We start from the raw sequence: 19,393 nt of genomic DNA, 5'->3' as shown, positions 1-19,393 counted from the left end.
GAGCACTTGCTGTTACTGCAGCTTTGTTCTCAGGACAACAGTGGAGGTTCATTTAGTAGAAAATTTCAGTTACTTCCCTAGTTTTCTCTACTGGCTTTTGCAACCAGTTCAGTAAAATAAAGTCATGGGATAATTGGAATTTACAATAAAATCAGAGCTCAAGGACCTTAATGTTTGAATATGTGATCACAATACCCAGGGGCATGAATTTGAATCAATTTGTAACAATTTCAGCCTTCTGAAAAGAGTCTGGACACTCACCTAATATTGATTTCAAAGTCCAAATGAGATTCTGATACATGTATGTAAATCTTGCTATCTTGTAATTACTAGATCTGTATCTGTACAACCCTAAAAAACCTAGTAAATTATCCAATTACCCAGTGGGTTATAATACTAGATTAATCTGTTTATTAACAACTAATTAGAAGCTTGAAACTAAAGGATCGTGGTATTCCCAAGAAAGATTGGTATTCCACTGCACACTTGACAGCCAAACACTTTTGAATTTGCATTTACCCAATACCACCTAAAGACTTAAGATTTACCACTTAAACGCTACAGTTCCATTGGAGTATTAGTTCTCCTGCTGTCCATCAACTTTTTTCTTTACATCTTGTCTTTCAGATCATAATTTCTTAGACAGGCAGTCTCATTTAGTATTCAGCTCTATAGCATTTCCAGTATAAAAATCAATATTTGCCATAAAGCAAAGCTAAATTATAATGCAAAAATTATAAATACACTTACTTTTCCAGCCATTTCCACTGTAAGAAACGGGAAAAATACACACTCTCCTGGTAAGCTTCAAAAGGTCTTTTGCTTAGGTATTCATGGACAATTCTAGCAGGAAAATAAACAGAAAAATAAAATCCATCTTATTCTGAAAAAGGCTGTTGAAGCAGGAGGTGCTATCAATCTACAGACATATATTTAAACATATCAATGAAGCTGTAGGCAGAAAAAATATTGCCAGTGTGCTCTGCAATGGTTTTAACCTAAATGTCTCTCACAAAGTGAGTGCCTGCTACAGAAAACTTCTTGTCAAAATACTTGTGAAGGCCAAACTACTGCTGCTTAGAGGAACTAGATACTTTCACCTCTGCATTTTTATTGTCTTCAACATCTTCAACATCAGCTTCTCAGCAGCTTTTTATGCATGTATGACCTTGCAAATATGACCTCTGAAAGTATCTACAGGGTTTCATGCATTCTGTGGAGACTGGTAAATAATTTTTTTTCTAGGATTTGAAATTGAAATACTAAATGCTACATCTAAATTTTGAACACCAAGTGCCTTATCATTCCCTTAGAAGCAACACACCAAGATGGAGGTGGGAGGGAAACAAGTAATTCAAACTGTAGTCAGGTATTTATTGGACAAGGGAAAGGGGATGACCTACATGAGACACTCCATTTCAGACACGTTTTATGAGGTGTTCTCACACAGCCCTTTCAATCTTATAATCTCAGCTTGTTACAAAGCAGGCTTATTTCTGTTGCCAGGGAGATGACCCAAGCAGTGACAAAATCTGTAGTCATCCTTCAGACATGATCAAGCATGCCTTGAAGAACCAGAAATATTAGAAACATAAAGGCTTTAGAAAGACATGTAACACTCAGAAACATGTACCATCCCTCCAAGACAAGCCTCCCCTGCTACTACTGTGTGAAATATCACTCCATGTCTGCAGAACAAAACCAAGTTGTATTATGTGTAAACGATCACAAGTGATCCTCTAATCAGCCATCTTAATGGCACATAAGTGTTAGCCTCAGTTAAACCTGTTTTAAAGAACCTAAAATGTCTAAAGTTGTTCAGAAACCTTTCAAGCTTCAACTTATAACTTCTTATTTTTTCTGAGTACCTTCATAATGGAAGAGAGTCTCTCAAAAAGTAAGAATACAATAAAGAGAAATACCATTTATCTTGCAGAATTCTTGGTGTCAGACAACAGTGTGATTTTATGCAAAAGTAGCATTAAAGCTCTGCAAAAGTTGAACATCTAAATCACATCTGAAGGAAACCTAGACCTCTAAAAAATCTGTTCCAAGTTTCTTACTTTACTCATTTCAGGAACTCAGTACTTCTGGGTATAACAACTTCATATTTCACTTTCCTTAGAAACACACAAATTACTCTTGTAATTCTCAAACTTAGCACTAGGCATTTTTAACTTACCTAGTACAGTCCATGAAAAGATCCTTAGAAGGGTTCTTTTCCAGTCTTGCTTTACATTCATTTACTGTTTCCTGAGGTATTTCTGGCAAGTGTGCTGCAGACTTAACATAATAAGAAAGGAAAGCAACAATGAAAGCATGTAAATCGATAGAAGACCTAAAGGTTTTGTATTCAAAGATAAATTAAAGTTTTTAATACGGTTAAAGGAAAGGAACAGTTTGACTAAAGAGAAAATCAAGAAAGTTGTATTTGAGCGAAATTTTTATTTATTTCCTGTTACAGAAAAATGCATTGAAAGTTATTTCAGTTATTTACTATTTCAGTATCTGGGGGAATAAACTTGGCAATAAGTCAAAATTCTTTTTCTTTCCATAAGTCTACCACCAAAAAAGCAAGTCATCTCTCTGGCTTGGCAGGATGGAAGGAAGGAGAAAGAAACACAAACACAGGCTGGTAAACTATTTCAAACCAGATCAAAGAAACCTGGGTTTTTTTGAAAAATGTACGTGAATTATCATAGTCCCAAAGAAATTGTCAAAAAGATGTGCAAATTTAGATTCTATCTGCTTTTAAGGCATCTTCAAGGCCTTTTGTATAAGATGACCAAAGCAAGAGAAGCAAAAGGAGCATCTATTCATAAAAAGCAAACATCTAATTATATATCCACAGAAAAGCTTCAACTGGCTACAAAAAAAAAAAAAGACACTTGATAAATGCAAAAAATAATCTATTAATGATATTACTATGGAAAACTGAAAGTAACAGAATGCTTCAGAAGAAAACAGCATTTCACTTTGTGAAAACCTGCAGGAACTCTGAAAATTTACAGCCAACTAGGCCACAAGTCTAAAAGACTTCAGACTACAATACCCTGAGTTAATTTCTTTTTAAGTTTTCTGTAGGTGTTAAACGGACAATAAGTTGCAATTGTAGTAGTTATATAAAAGCAGAGATCAGTCAAGGTTTCTGCTCGAGTTGATTGAGCAGAATTTTAGAAGGCAGCACACCTCTCAGAAAGACAAAAATGGGATCAATGAAGTCTGAAAGTCAATTTACTAAAAACAATGCAACGACTTAGATCTCTCTATTTATCTGACACTTACAAAGCACTTGAAGAAATCTTTTGCAATATATTTACCCCATTAGTGAAGTAGGTCTCTAAAACTTTGAGGCCACAGTCTATGCGCTTTTCATCTGAAGATACCTCATATTCTGCCTAGGGAAATGGAATTGGAACATTATGTTCAGAGTCACTTAGCATCTTTTACATGATGATAGGTAAATTTTATCATGAATAACACAATGCTCTTAATATAACAGAAGGCTATATAGTGAAACATGTATGAAGAACAGTCCTAAGGAATAAAAAAAGGATATGGAATTTAATCTTTGGAAAACATACAAAACCTAACAATTTGCCTAAATGCAATTAAAATAACTCCATACTAGAGGTTAAACTAGGTCAATTACAATGAAATTGTATTCATGTAGTATTGTAGGACAGAATGACCCAGATGGAAAATAATCAGGAGTACAATAATCAGCTTTTTCTTCACTGTACTTTTTTCCCTTCATGTGTTATTCTTTGCTTCAGTTTTGGGTAAGACCAGGAAAAAACTACTTTCTACAAGCTTATAAATGCGATCTAAACCAAACCCTACACCATTCTTTGAAAAAATAAAATTGACTGGATACAAATTTTGAAAGTTTTTGACTTAGTAACTCTGGTACTGAGATGAAGAAAAAGAGAATTGTGTAACACAGTGCGTTTTGCAGATAAACAGCTGGCAGCTGAACAGAGCTCCAGAAGTAGCTACTTATGGAAAAAAAGCACAACCAGCAAATCACCACACAGATACTACTACTGAAAAACTCCAAGAACTATTTACTATTAACCATTTTATGGAATAATCTAGAAGCAGACATCAGAAGTTACAAGATTTAAAGAAAACCCAAAACCTGGGGAAAGATTAATTAGAAAAGAGCAAACTCAAACAGCAACGTGTATTAAGTTTGTTAGCTGGGCCAACTCAATCAAAGCTTATGTCAGATTTCAGGATGTAACTTCATGCACCTAGGAACAAAGAATACATGGCAGACTTCCAGAATGGATGACTGTATCAAACAACAGTTGGGCATATTGGGACGACAACCATTAGAAACCTCACTGGAAATTACAAGCAATTGATTTAATCAGAAGTTATTTACCTTTACAAAGAAAACTAGAACACTAAAAAATGACAGTCCAAGAATCAAACACACACACAAAACTGGAAATAACAGAATTCCTGATTTCCAGTTCTGCCATCAATGACAACTCATCAACACTGACTCAAGTCATCAACACCTTTTTCTACTGAGACATTATGGTATCACCCACTTCAGCATGCTACTCAAATCCATCAATCCAAACACAAGCCATCATTTCTGCTGTTCAATTCCACAACAAAAAGTCTAATGGGAAGGAATTCTTCTGCAACTGCTAATTAACCTGAGCAAGTCAGAAAAGTTTATCAACCTAAAGTTCAGCAGTGTGCTTAGCACCTTTACCACTAATTTTATACAATTAGTTAGGCATACTGTTTTAAGTGGATAGTGTAATTTAAAAGGAAGTTTGAGAGGTGGCCTTTCCAAATAATTCTGTTACTTACAGGGAAGTTTGAACTGCCACTGATTCCTTTTCGTATGTGAGTAACCCCATCCCTAGCTAGTGAAATGAGTCACTAGATTGGATAATTAATTCCTCACTTTAACTTCTGTCACTTACATTCAGTTATTTCACAACTCTTTCTGTAAAGCCAAGCTGACTCCAGACTTTTAGGTCACAGCTTCCCAAGAATTGGACCTCACCAGACTCAGCATTCAGTACAGGTAGACAGCATAGTATTGGTACTACCTTGATTTTGGACTCCTGAAATAATCACACTGCTGAAATCACATTGCTTCATGTAAAAGAGTCAGAAAACTCTATTAACTAAGATGCAAGGTTTTTAAGGCTATGACATTTCATTTTGGGAATTTTTTTCCCAAAAGAGTAAGTCTAAAATTTATTTAACATTTTAAAAACCTAAACTTGGCAAAAGCCAAGGTAAAAAGCACACAGCCTCAGCTTTTGCTTCCTGTGTTGCCTTACAAAGAATACCAACCAAAAAAAACCCTAAACCCCTAAAAGAACAAGCTTGCTGAAATCTGGTGCCAAAGTCCACAAAGTCAGCCTAACTCAGGAACCATCTATAAGAGACAGTAGGTATTTTATCACACATCCTTGATCAAGACAGGATGTTAGTTTCAGATCATGAGAGTCACCAAAGGCTATCTTGTTTCAATGATTTCCAAGAATAATTTTTCACCCTGATTTTTCAAATAGAAGTTAAAACACCAAATACAAAAAAGTAAATTGTGAAACTATCCCTTACATCAGATTATCTCAGCTATGCCAGTCTTTGTTAATTCAAAGAAGTGTTGAAATCCACACAACATTATAGGTTGCATATTTCAAAACAGTTCAGATTTTTCAGTTAGTGAAAAACAGTTACTTCTTAGAGACAGTTTTACCTAAAAATGACATCTTGTAGAGCAAGGACACACCTGCCTTACAGTCATGCCTAAGATTCATTCTCCTTTGTGCTGCCAAAGATTCTGCTACTCCTTATCTAAGATACAAGGATTAAAATGTGTGCAGAAGTTATAACCATTAAGGATAAATCCACAATTGTCAGTGCATGGCACTCATTAAGGGCTCTGGTTTATATTCACTTCAGGAATGAAAGCTCCACTGATCTGGATTTCCATTCAATCCAGTCAGTCTCCAACTGCCAATCTAGTCTCTGGAATTTGGTGCTCAAACAGCTCCTGGGAGTCACAAAAGTGAAACACACCTGGGGAGTAAGCCCAATTGCACACAGATTCATTGACAAATATAAACGATTCCACCTATTTGACACTCAAATTCTTTTTTAGCTGCCTCAGTTTTTACTACCAAAGGGGAAGGAAGATACTGTGAAATAGGAGGCTCAGCAATAATCCCATGAACATTCCTTACACCCTGTCTTCTTCCAGAGCCATCTTGCATTCCAATATTGTAGTTTGGGATGCATGCAAGCAGCAGCACTACCCTACTTCTGTCTTCTTTGGTCATTTGTTCTCTGCATGTAAGAACAAAAATGACTGGAATGAGAAAATCTGTTCTTTTGTCAGCAATCTCAGTTTGAGACTGTATCTCATTGCTCTCAGGGACAAAGAGGGACAAAGAATCAAAAGCTCTGAGCTGTTCTCCTCTCCTCTTAAGGGCTGTTTTGTGCCTGCCTAATCTCCTCATTACTTTCCCCCTCCCCAAGAGGGTTTTGGGTTGAGGATTTTTTGCAAAATATAGCTGTGGGCACACTTCCTTCCTCTCTTGTTCTTCAGCATTAGATATCAAGATGTAAATATATCAAGACCTTTTCCCTTAGTCTCAAAAAAAAATTGTTTTTTCTCCTTCCATAGATGGTTCTCTAAATTTCCATCTCCATTATATAGTTTTTAATTAGCACATGCTGTGTAGCCTAGGGCTTTCATGCAAGTTGCAACAACTTTATGTTTATAACATTTTGAAGGCTGAGTATAGCAAGTAATATTCATAATACAGACATCCTTTCAGGCTCTAGAAGCCAAGCAGCACATCTTCCTAAAATTGCTTCTCTCTTTCCCATCATGCTCATTTCTGTAGCTCTGACCATACCAAAATGGCAGAGACTTCATGGTAAACACTAAACATTTTCCTTTCAGTAACAGAGATGGTTTTTTGACATCCATCAGAAGTTCCAGCTCTAGAGTCAGCAAAGACTATGTTTTCACACTGTTTTCAAGTACACAGCATTAGGAAACAGAGGTGTATAGAGAAAATTAATGCAATGGTTGTGTCTTAAACAAGCAGGCAGCTAAACCTCACACAGGCGCTCACTCACTTCCCCCACTTTTAACCAGAAGGTCAGAAGTGAGAAATCTTGCAGCTTGAAATGAAGGCAGTTTGATAAAGCAAAGCTGCAGGTACAAGCAAAGCAAAGTAGGAAATGCACTCATGTCTTCCCATTGGTAGGTAGATATTTGGCCATTCCCAGGAAAGCAGGGCTTCATTCTCTTGTATAACAGCTAGCTGGCAAATTTTAACCTCCCCCCTTCCTCCTTCCTTCCCCCAGCTTTTATTGCTGAGCACAGCACCATATGGTATGGGATATTCTTTGGGCTCAGCTGTCCTGGCAGTGTCCACTCTCAACTTCTTGCACCATCAGCCTCCTCACATTTAGGGCAGCATGAGGAACACAAAGGCTTTGACACTGCGTAATCACTGTTCAGCAAGAACTAAAACATCCTTGTTACCAACATTATCTTGGTCTAAAATCCAAAATATAGCACTAAATGAGCTATAATGAAGAAAATTAACTCTATCTCAGCAAAACCAGCACAAAAGTGCAATATTTGCATACAAGAATATATAAGACACTGAGTAATTATAGCCATCATCCATTTCTCACTACTTACCACTGCATCCAGAAATTCAATGCATCTTTTCAAATCTGGTCTGGAATCACAGAACTGTCTGAAGAGAAGTCTTCCTATTGGCTGTTTGTCACAAAGCTGGTTATAGTCTCTTTCTGGGGAAAAAAAGATAACATATATTTTTTTTTTTTTTAATTTTTGTAGTAGGATGGTCATTACTTCCATCTGAGGTCAGAAAAACATCACTCAAACATGAAGATTTTACATTAACATATTTATCAAAGATACCATAAATATGCAATGATTCCAAAAAATAGTGAAACACTCTTCAGTCACATCTGTGTTCTACTGACCATCCCATTTACTAAAAACACACTGAATTTAATGCTTGAGGTTAATTTAGGTTAGGGTGCAAAAAGCAACCATACTGTGAAACAGCAATACCAAAGCAAACAATATTGTTTGGAAAGAGGGAAAACAAGATAATAACAGAAAAGGTTAAAACATTATTACAAGGCATTAAGGAAAAGGGTAAAATATATTACCATCAATTTATAATGTGATTCCTTTTTCTAATTCAAGGTTTTATAAATCTATTCTTTAGGAACAGTTTCCTTTAACAAACAATGTGTTATGATACACTTTTTATCTTCTCATAAATTTTATTTTCTCATAAGTTTTCCATCATATTACAAGTTTAATAGCTTGGTTTTTGATATTTAGCATTTAGAAGCAAGATAGAATCCTTTCCATTAACAGCACCAAACTCTTATCCTTCTCTCTCAAAAGAGAGGTTTTACTCTACGGGACACTCACCGATGGAGCACCGAATACCCTCACAGTGGCTGACAGGGGGCAACTTCAGCATCTCTCTCCATTTTTTACTACGCCCACTCCGTTTGCCTAGAAGAAAATATGAATAATGTAAAACACAATACTGTGTCAGAGTAAAGCTTAACATAACATTAATAGCATAAAATTAGGTCAGTTCTACACAGATGTGTCAGACTACTTCTCATGTCTAGAAAGAAATCCATCTAGAAGAATATCCAAACCAATAACAAATGTGATACAGAAGAAATTTAATGCATTTTTTTCATGTTTCATGTAAAGTCTTTTCCAAGACAAATATTTCACGTTTTAGCTGTGTATGTAGAATATCTCTGCAGAGAAAAGACAAATAGCTAGGTATTTTGAAAATCACAAACAAAACTGGAACATCAAAGATGGAACGAAAAAACTTTTGAGAATTATCTCTCAACCATGGTAAAAAATGGAAGAAAATAAAGCTGAGTAACAAAATACCAAGAACAAAATTCTTAAACACATTTTTCAATAATTAGGTTGTACATAAATATTCTCTCTTTAAGGGCAGTAATAGTAGTAAGAGTAGATCTCACTAATAAATGTGAGGGCATAGCTCAAATACACACTATTTACTCTAGACCATACAAGGATACCAGGAGAACTTAGCTGTTGTAAAATTTAGATATTTTCAATGCTTCAAATTTCACAGCACTGGTGTTGAATTAGTATTGATTTTTAAAAACTACCACAATGTTTTTCTCAGTTTCTAAAAAAATATATCTGTGCCACATTTTCTATGTTACATTGGTCTTTCAGCACATTACCTTGGCCAATTTCATTTACAGAAGATATGCATACTTATCAAAAAAGCAGAGCTAGACAGAACATATACACACTTACAGATCCAAAACATTTCTGTTTGAAGAGTAACTTAGAGCTGCAAAAGACTTTAAAAGATTTTACGAAGATATATCACCAGCTGCATTTCCACATGACAAAGCAGCAGCAAATCTACACAGAAGCTTTCTCACCGTAACAAAGCCGTATGTACTGCTAACCACAATGGGAGAAAAAGGAAGGGAGTTACCCAATGTAACCTGAATAGAAACTAAGCAGCAAAGGGTACCAAACTCTTTCAGAAATAAATCGTTAGGGTGAAAGGAACTAACATCTTCAGAATAACAAAACATGTATTTTTGAAAGCCCCTCTTTACTCAAACATACAGCTTCTTGAACCATTCCACCAATGCAGTTACACCAGTCCCAGCTTTAGTGTACCTTGGTTCATACCAAATTTACATGATCCTTGCTAACAGGAATATTGACATCTTACTGTACTGCTGCAACAAAACATTCTCAACTCTAGTATCCCTAGAAAGGTAAAAAAATAAGGAATTAAACACCTATAAACGTTGGCTTGTGGACATTCTTTGAACTGACACCTACTCTCTAAAAAAGCGCAAACTCCTTCTGCACTTCATTTTCTAATAATCACTTTGTATGTCATTTGCCTTCCATAAAGTCTTAGAACACAAAATATGGAATCTACTTCCCATCCTATAATTCAAGCAGTACCAGAGCTAATAATGAGGCTGTAATTACCAGCATCATTAAAACAAACTGTGACTATTTTAACAAAATATTTTTGATCTTAAAAAGAACTTGAATATATGCTTGAAGAAAATCAAATCACACAAAACATAAAGCCCTTCTAACAGAACTGAACACAAAGACAATCAAGGAATATTAACATAGATAGTCTATACACATACATTGAACAACAAGGCCTGGGTATAGATTATGTGATCATGAAAAACAATGGTTAGAAGTATCAGGTTTAGCCATGTAATACTAAGCTGCAAGGTCCACAGAAGTTAAACTTCTTCTGTTAGAAACTGTCCAGAAAGACTCAATTGTGCATGAACCATACAATCAGTACTGATCAAGAATGATAAACCAAACCCAAATTCATATCACAATGCTGTATGGAAAATGTACAATGAACTGTGATATATATCAAGAATACCATGTTCTGAAGCACTGTCAAAGAAAAAAAAACCCAACCCATCCCAACCCCAAAAAAAGGTGAGGATGGCTAGTGTATTTTACTTCAAGTCCAACACAAAAAGGGCTGTATTTTGCCCAAATATTTGGCCAGTTACTTATGATGTGACCATTATGAACTTCATTTTGCAAAAAGAGAAACATGCTAGAATGCAACTGAATTCACCATCCTACAGAAGTCAATAAAGCCTACATATAATTTATTAATGATACACAAGAATCAAGTGCTTAGCAGTATCAACCAAATCAATGTGCTCTCAGTTTTCTCTGAACTGAATGTTCTTGAATTTACAGCAAATGCAACTGTAAAAGTCTGTATGTCCCAGTAACATAAAGAGCCATTTCTGGTAAAAGTTATGGCAGAAGGCCAATGTGTTTGTCACGTTAGTCCCTAATTGCAAAATCCTTTTCCATTTCTGAGGCAGTTTAAAAGAAGTATCAAATCAAATTATAACACTTGTGGTTTGAAAGTGTCTTAATATTGATTTCAGAGCTTCTATTCTGAATCTCATTCAAAAACACTTCAGATAAAATTCTTCCAGAAAGACCAAGAGCTCACTTTCCAACAGCAGAGCCAGAAATCCATTAGGTTAAGGTGCTTTCTGGTTGACCTCTGTGGCTCAGATGAATTACTGCTTTTGCCTCTTCCAGAAGGAATCATGGCTAAGAGCAATGGCCAGCTTGAAGCGAACTCATCTTGTACCAAGAGAAGGGTGGATGCAGCAATACACCATTATAGTGAGGAGAAACTTCAATTGCATTTTCAAGTACACAAGAACCTTACCTTTTCTTTGTCCCCAGATTACTTCTTAGAGTTACAATTTCAACATTTAACTCTTTCCCTATTTTTGCTTCCTAAAAAGATAGATACTAAATTCAGTTAGATCACTACACTAGAATATGGTATGGGCAAAATGTTTAGATGTTCTATTTCACATTTTTTTTTAACCTTCAGAGAAATATTTGAAAAATGTATGTAAGGCAATGCAGTTGGCTTATTCATCAGTGAAACCACAACAAGTTGCAAAAAATGAAACTGCTGTGGCCACAACCTGTTTCAAGAAATAAGAATATGTTTTAAGTGCTCAGATGCACTTCTCACAGCCACAGAGATCTTCCTTGCAGACCTGATCTGCAGACTGACTCTCATTTCACCGAGCACAATGTTCACCAAACATCATTAAATCAGTTTTCCTTGAGACAATGAATTTGGATTCTGTCATGCAGAATCCTTCTTTACTGGCTACTACACTGACACTGAGATTCTGGCATAGAGTTTTTTGGGGACCCCTGTACCCCAGCTCTCCCACCTGTGCAGGGCAGGCACCATGTATCTGAGGCTGAGAAGCACTGGGAGGCTGAGCAGCACACAGCTCTGTAGCGATTGCTACAACTTCATTCTTGCAAAACTGATTCTACAAACCAGATTGTCAGATACCAGCTGAGAAATTCACACTTGACCACACCCAGATAAACTCTGAATGCCTAAGACTGCAACAAGATGACAACCTACAGCATGCCTTTAGTGTATAAATCAAATCAATTGGTTCAAGGAAAAATGCAAAACAATAGATGCAGGAGCTCTACATCATCTACACTGAGACACATGAAAATAAGCTGGGTACATACACTGCCTTAAAATATGTCTTTCCCACAGCAAAGGCAGTTGCAGGCAAGTTTCCTAATAGATTTAAAACTCACATGAATTCAAATCTTCTCCTAGTTCCAGAAACGTTTTTCTTCAAACTACTCAAAATAAGGATTAAAATCTTTCACTTAAAAAAAAAAATTCCTGTTTAACTGTGACCTTATGCTATACAGGCATTTATAAACACTGCCCACTGAGTAACAAATTTTGCTTTTATGTCCTTTATTGGGCAAGATCCACCTTAAAGAAATAAAACAGTGTGGAATTAATACCTCAGCTCCTCAGATCAGACCATAACACTGGAATAGCACCAAGTTCAAACTAGAAGACAAGCTCACACATAGCACCATTTGAGGAAGGTTGTCATGCTTCCAGTTCTAGAGACAGCTCATAAGGTACTGATGTGGGGGTTCACAACAACTTTCTCCATTCTGCAAGTCAGATATACTTTTTGACAAAATACAACTTGCATCATGTTGTATTTTGACAAAATACAAGCTTGTATCAACTCAAGCCTGGCCATAGCTTAACAACTATGTTAAACAGAGTGGCAACACTTTTCTATGCCAAAAGGGGTTTTTTTTGTTGGGTTTGTTGTTGTTGTTGTTTTTGTTTCTCTCCCAGACATATGATAAATACAATCTGGCTGGTTCTCAGTAAACTTAGGAGAATCACCTGGCTGAAAATTCAGGTTTTGGCTAGCACTTAACTCACCAGCATTACAAAGGCCAAGGTACTTCTGAATGCAAACAGAAGTAAAAATGCAAGTAGTACAATAAATAAACAAAATATATCTATAGATTACAGATCATTACAGCATTTATAAGATAATAGTTCTCACATTTTTGGATTCGAGTACATGGAGTTGAACTCCAGCAAGGTAATACTCGAGTGCTCTTGCTCATCTGACTGCCAAGGCAGTAACACAGCAGGCAGTTAAAAGCCCAGCTCTCCCGGTGAACATTTGTGCCGTTTGTTTACGTGCACAATCATTTATTGTTCCCACAGCTAACACCACTCGAACAACTGGTTCTTCACATGGGCTCTCTATCCAGCCCCAGCGATCATGTGCACACGTAGGAATGCCAGAGCACGCCCTCTGCGCAGCCTCTGCGCTTCACCAATGAGGTGTGCAATGGAAAGCTTGTATCAACTCAAGTGAATGTAACTGATCTTAACATTTAGTAATCTGTTCTCGCAGTCAAACATTGTAACATCTCTGTATACATATCCAGATGGCTATAACCAGCCAATGAACAGGGTTTACAAGGGAAAAAAAACCACCCAGAACGATGCAATTTTACATTCAACAAACAAGGAATTTTTAGCATGATTGTACACTAAGAGTGCAACAGATATTACAGAAATAAAATTCCTTTAAGCTGATTGTGAAAACTTTATTGTAATTGCCACATTTGAAATAAGCAAAGCAGCAGCGTGTATCAATTACTAGACCTCTCGTGTTGTGTTTATTTAGTAAATGTAATTATTTAAGATTCCAACTTGCCCACATGCATTCCCCTTACAGTTCATTAAATAAAGGACAAAAAGGCAGGCATTGTGCATAATTCTGTACAAACACAGGAAGACATGTTTCCTGCCACAATGAGTTTACAGCAATTTAAAGCACAATGCAATAAAAGTGCAATAGAACATAGGAGGCAAATGAGGGAAGAACTGACAACAATTGAAAGCAACTGCAAAAACTCTGAGCACTCTAATGTTAAAATTTGTATTTGCTGCTGGTGGACTTTCTGGGTATCAGTGTGCCTTGCCTTACCACTTGTCCTACCACTGAAATAAAGAAAGAATTCAGTTCAGTTCAATAGCCAAACTGATCTGAGCAATCTCCATAGAATTATCTTCCTAGTTACAAACACACACGAAATAGGATACCTTCCTTGTACCATCAACACTATACTGAAGTATTACCTCATACTGCGAGCAAAAGTAGGATTTATTTTGCTTCCAGAATTATTTCAATTGTTTTCAAGCCCAGACAGATAAAACTCACTATTTGAGTGGACTGCTTTCTTCCTGTGAAGAATACATCATTAAGATAATTATTCTGAAACAAGTATCTTGTGAACAGGATTCACTTAAGCCAAACTGTGATCACATTCTGCTACTGAAAGGTTCCTTCCTTCTAAATCCATCTTTGGACTGCACTTAGCAATTATCAAATCTGCAGGAGCTTACTGATTCATCTGAACACCAATTTTGGGAAGAAAACCCCAAACCCAAAACACCCAGCAACATAAGGAAAAAAACCACCTCAAAAACCCACATACCCTAGATTGATTGGTTCATGGATCCAGCTGGAAACTACCTCACCCCTTCTGCAACCACAGGCTAGAACCATACAACCAAGAGCTGGGGGGGGAATTTATTTGAGGCATGACCTTAATTTAGCCAAAATCAATGATAATATCAGAGGATATTCTACGCCTAACAGCAGATCCAATTCTCATTCCCAAACTGCTCTGGCCATAGCAATAGAAATGAATTTTAAAGTGGATGCAAATGGACCAGGTATGTTTAAAAAGTACTCTTGGCATAGATCCTCACCTGGAGTAAACTGCCACTGACTTCAAAGGAACAATGCATCTACCCTTTGGGTGTATTTTTTGAGACTATTACTTTAGGCAATGAAAAAAGACTCCTAAGCAGTTTAAAACATACAGGGATTAATTTATTTCCTTCCCAACATCACAGATTATGTGTGGGATGCTGAAATGAATTTGGGGCTTACATATATTCAAAGGATTTACTGAGAGTGACTGAAATATAAACAGAAGCTATGAATATAAAGAGAAAAGTGAACATAAAATAAAAATTAGAGGTGGAACTCTTGTTTTTCAGAATAACTTTGCTTATATTTATTATTTCTCTCCATTTATGGGACAAATTCTTCAATGTCCTTCAAGTAAAACTAATTTCAAATATTTTTCTGCTGGGAAAAAAAATGAATGTGTTAATTTCTCTGTTCTTGTACACAACTAGAAAGCACATTGTTGTACACTACTCTTTCACACAAATCTGAGTAAGGAGAACATGGACTATCTGGTGTGAAAGCTTGCAATCTCAGTTCATACATCACTATCTCTTAACACTTATGTGGTTTTGTACCTCAGTTCCTGCACTTCAGCACTCATAACATCAGCTCTGAGTTTGCTTCGTAATCTCTTGTTTTTCTTCTGAGTCACCTGTGCCTGTTCCTCCTTTGGGTTCACCTTAAGAGGAAGTTTTCCTCTTTTTCTTTCCCACATAGAGGTTTCTCTCAAAAAGTAGTGTATCACAAGAAGAAAGAGCAAGATTGACACAGAGGGCCACTTAACCCTCAGGCACCCCTCCAGGCAACTGGGACAGGGAATCCCAAAACACCTTGCACTGCAGTTTTCCTCTGAAGGCAAAACCCTCCATGGACAGGCCAGCTTTTGAAACAAGCAGGTCAACTGAAAAACTGGACAAGGAAAGAAAAACTCCCAGTACAGCTCCTGACTCCTAAATCTTTCATCCATGGAGTACCAAAGGGTACTTTGTACCATCATAACATCTTCTAGTTCTAGGTACATTCAAGAATCATATATTATGTTATCACTAACACCCACATCTGCAAAGAACTGGCATTTGATTAGTTACCAAGTGGCTTTAAAAGAGGATAAGGAAGCCTGACGGCTTCCCTTCTTATCATAAAGAAATGTTGCAGTTGCTCCAGAGACATTACAAGTCTTTAATGAAAAGAGATAGGCTTCTATTAAAATGGTGCTTTATTAAAAGCCATGAACATCCTCTCAGAGACAAAGTTTTGAGGCTGGGGGAAAGCTGGGGTTTTGTATGACCTGAAAAATGGAATTAGTAAACTCCTATAAACAGATGTTATCCTCACACAAATTGAATTAGAAGATTCATGCCTCTAATGAAATAAGCCAACAGTAAGACTGAGTGAGCAGGTAGATAGTCTAGAAACAGAAAGCAATAGCACTTCATTTTTTTTATTGTATAGGAGAAGAAAGTAACAAGAAGATATTCATTCTGAGTTCCTTGCTCCCTAATAACATAGATCAAATTTACTTTCTATGTATCAAATCAGATTTAAATGGTAGACATGAACCTTGCTGTTCAAGGTGTGCTGATTCTGCACACCTATAAATGTAAAACCCAAATGATATTCACATCCTATCAACATTCACATCCAGAAGTATTAGAGCACCTAAAACTAGAGGAAAATTATGGGTACAAATCTGGTTTATGTGCTCACATAAGATTTGGTGTTATTTATTGGGAATTTCTAAATTCCCATTAGGCACCTGTCATACTCTTTCACCATAAGTGGACAGGTACACGTATTTTATTGTTTCTATATTTACAAAATGAAAATGACATATCTCTGGGGTTAAAAGACTTTGTAAGATGTATTCAAGGGTACAACTTTTACTGCTCTCATCTTCATCAGAAAAGAGTCTCAGTTAGACTGAGCCATGCCATAATAAAGCCTCACTGATTTCTTTTGATATGCACTGCAAACAAAGAATAAGAGCACAGTAATTTACACGTTAATTTATTTGCTTGTACAACTGATATTTTTATCCAGGTGAACACCTTCTCTCACCTACACCGAGGAGAAAGATTACTGACATGGCTAAAGCCTATACATGAAAGTAAGTGAAGCTCCTATTGTACATTAGCTTTGGATTTTACTTTCTTCCACAAGAAATAATTCTGCACTTTTCCATGCTATCCCACCTCTCCATACACTATAGAGTGTGATAATAGAAATGTGGGAAGGAAAGTAATTTGAAAGTCTGCTCTTCTGTCCCAGTTGCGAGGCCCTTTTAGCAAAGAATATATTAAAACATCAATCTCACACACTAACTTCACAAACCCCATTGCCGTGCAGATTATCAGGCACTTCAGAACAGAGCTGGGACAGGGATTGTTATGGAATAGTCTTGACAGATGGAGTAAACCAGACATTCCCAGACCAGCCAGAGCATGCATCAGTCAGAAAATACTTTCATTTCAAGGAGGGTTTTGAAAAATGTAACATAAAAAGTATCCCATGCACAGGGATTGAGACTTGAAAAGGTAAAAGACCTTCTACCTATTGATCAATGGAGTTCTAGAGTTTCAAAGCCAGAATTCACTTTGTTTTTTGTGCATGCTTACACAACAGAGCTCAGGCCAATTGAAGGTACAAAGAGAGTAAGAGATTATAACCATTACTTTTTAAGTTTCACATCAGGTAGAACTGATCTTCACATCAGCTGCTCTCAGACTTTCATTTAGTTCATTAAAATATCTTGTTTGGTCAGTTCTACCACTATAATTTATTTTAAACATAGTGAAACCTTAACTAAAGAGGCAGCCTGACATTAAGCATCCACTTAAAAGCCTCTGCAGATTACCACTCCGCTCTTTGTGGCAAGGGTTTGGACACAGTAAAGTTTTGAGCCAGATTCCACTTTCTCTTCATTTCTCAGATCATTTCAATGCAAATTCCAAATGCAGGCAGCACCACCACAGACATGTTACCGTCAGTGAAACCAGCCAAAACATGTCCTCTAGTTTGAGGTGGTCTCTTCAGCTAAGGTTGGAAAATGGCCCAAAATTGTGATCACTGCTCTGTTTTTCAAACCCCACTTCAAAGTCAAAAAGCTGATTTTCCTCTCTTGCTGCTTAAGGCAAATTTAACTGGATACACATATGGCGTAAGTGCCAAACCCATTTAGAGTTGGAGGAACTTGCAAAACATACAGAGGCAGATTCTGCTGCTCTTACTCACTTTAAACAGCTCCAGCTTAACTAATGAGACTTCTCAACACAATTAAGACAAGCAGGATCCAATCCAAAAAGAATATGCACATTTCAAAGTTGAAAAATATACTCTGCACAACGTACACTGGTAATCCAGGGAGACATTCAAGTGGCCATTTAATGGACAGATATACACATGAAAAAGCAGTAGAACAATCTTAGTTCAAGATGTTTTTTTAAACAGCAACCACGTGCTATACTAAAACTAATTATCTACCCAAAACGTTTGTTAGCTGGGGGGAGGAATCTTCAGCTCGAGGTGTTCTGGGGAGTCAAACTGTAAGTGTTAATCTAATGGAAAATAGCACACTTTTGCATTAGGATAATACAAAATATTCGACTGCAAAGTACAGGTCGTATTCAACAGCTACGTTTTTCACAGGCAGGAATTTCAGCAAGATGGAGTGCAAGGTTTTTCCAGAGAAGATTTATGTCACTTTATCGTTTATATCCATATGCATTTATATTTATAAATGAACTGAGAACTTACAGATTAACGACCTTTTTAAAACATCCGGTAAAAACACTATTAGAATCAAGTGGGAAGGAGGGAGGGGTGTTTTTTCAGAAGCAAAGCCACAAGCCAGTAACTCCAAACAGATCCCGCGGGAGGAGCAGGGCAGGTGCCTCAGGGCACAGCCCGGGACTCACTGCCCGCCCCGGGAGGGCTCCCGCCGCCACCTCGAGGGGTCCCCGCCCCGCCCAGACCCCCTGCCCGGCAGCCTCTCCTCCCTCCCAGCCTCTCCTCCTCCATCACTTCCTCTCCCCCTCCTCGCGGGCCCCTTTACCCCTCACCTCAGCCCCTTTTCCTCCCCCAGTATACGTCCTCAGCCCGCCCCGCCTCGAACTCCCGCTTCTCCTCCTTCTTCGCCTCGCCCCGCGGCTCTCACCCTCCCGGGCTTTCAGCAGCACCGTGTTGGCCACGATGTTCTCGATTTCCATGGTCGGGGGCTCCTTCCCCTCAGGGCAGCCGGAGCGGGGGCCGCCCCTACAGCCTCCTTCGCCGCCTCCTCCAGCCCCGCCACCGCCGCGGCACCAAGCCTCGGCTCATCCGGCCCCAGAGGACCTCAGCACTGCGCTCGCCTCTTCCCCATCACCCGCTGCTCGCCCCGGCACCGCGCTCCCCCTCCCCGAGGGCGGAGACGGAGAGCAGGCAGCGCCCTCCCGCCCCGGCCATGGCTCCTCCGCCCGCCTCAGGCAGCACCGCCCCTGCGCTGCCACCCCCTCACCGTCACCGAGACTGCAAGTCCCAGCAGGCAGAGCGCGGTGCGCGCTGGGGCCACGCGCGCGCGATATCTCGTGGGCCTGCTGGGATATGTAGTGCGTCAAACCTTCCCCGGCCTCGTCCCAAAGCGGGCGGGGAGCAGAGCGGTAAATATCGCGGTACTGGGGGAAGG

General features: G+C 38.1%; 2 protein-coding genes across 5 annotated transcripts in view; one reads left to right on the top strand and one right to left on the bottom strand.

Moving 5' to 3' along the window:
• Window positions 1-19,179, bottom strand: part of GRK4 (G protein-coupled receptor kinase 4) — a 38,829-nt gene extending 19,650 nt beyond the window's left edge. The window contains exons 1-6 of one of the 4 annotated variants that reach the window (XR_010998532.1): window positions 18,887-19,179; window positions 8,477-8,563; window positions 7,703-7,815; window positions 3,321-3,398; window positions 2,183-2,283; window positions 751-843 (exon numbers count right to left, since the gene is read on the bottom strand). Coding sequence is in view for 3 of the 4 variants with exons in the window: in XM_068188547.1 (XP_068044648.1) it covers window positions 751-843; window positions 2,183-2,283; window positions 3,321-3,398; window positions 7,703-7,815; window positions 8,477-8,563; window positions 18,887-18,938 (524 nt within the window). In the remaining variant the exon portion in view is untranslated. Of the gene's footprint in view, window positions 1-750; window positions 844-2,182; window positions 2,284-3,320; window positions 3,399-5,598; window positions 5,673-5,874; window positions 6,005-7,702; window positions 7,816-8,476; window positions 8,564-18,886 lie in introns of those variants that run through there. The other 3 variants (XM_068188547.1, XM_068188549.1, XM_068188550.1) reach the window with 3 other exon arrangements.
• LOC137473332 (submaxillary gland androgen-regulated protein 3A-like) lies at window positions 18,937-19,317 on the top strand. Its single transcript, XM_068189210.1, has one exon. The coding sequence runs from the start codon at window positions 18,937-18,939 to the stop codon at window positions 19,315-19,317; it is 381 nt and encodes a 126-aa protein (XP_068045311.1).
• Window positions 19,318-19,393: the final 76 nt, after the last annotated feature.

The sequence above is a fragment of the Anomalospiza imberbis genome, chromosome 4 (genome assembly GCF_031753505.1).
Source record: "Anomalospiza imberbis isolate Cuckoo-Finch-1a 21T00152 chromosome 4, ASM3175350v1, whole genome shotgun sequence".
NCBI lineage: Eukaryota > Metazoa > Chordata > Aves > Passeriformes > Viduidae > Anomalospiza > Anomalospiza imberbis.
The sequence above is the reverse complement of the archived record's forward strand: the minus strand, read 5'-3'. Positions and strand labels throughout refer to the sequence as shown.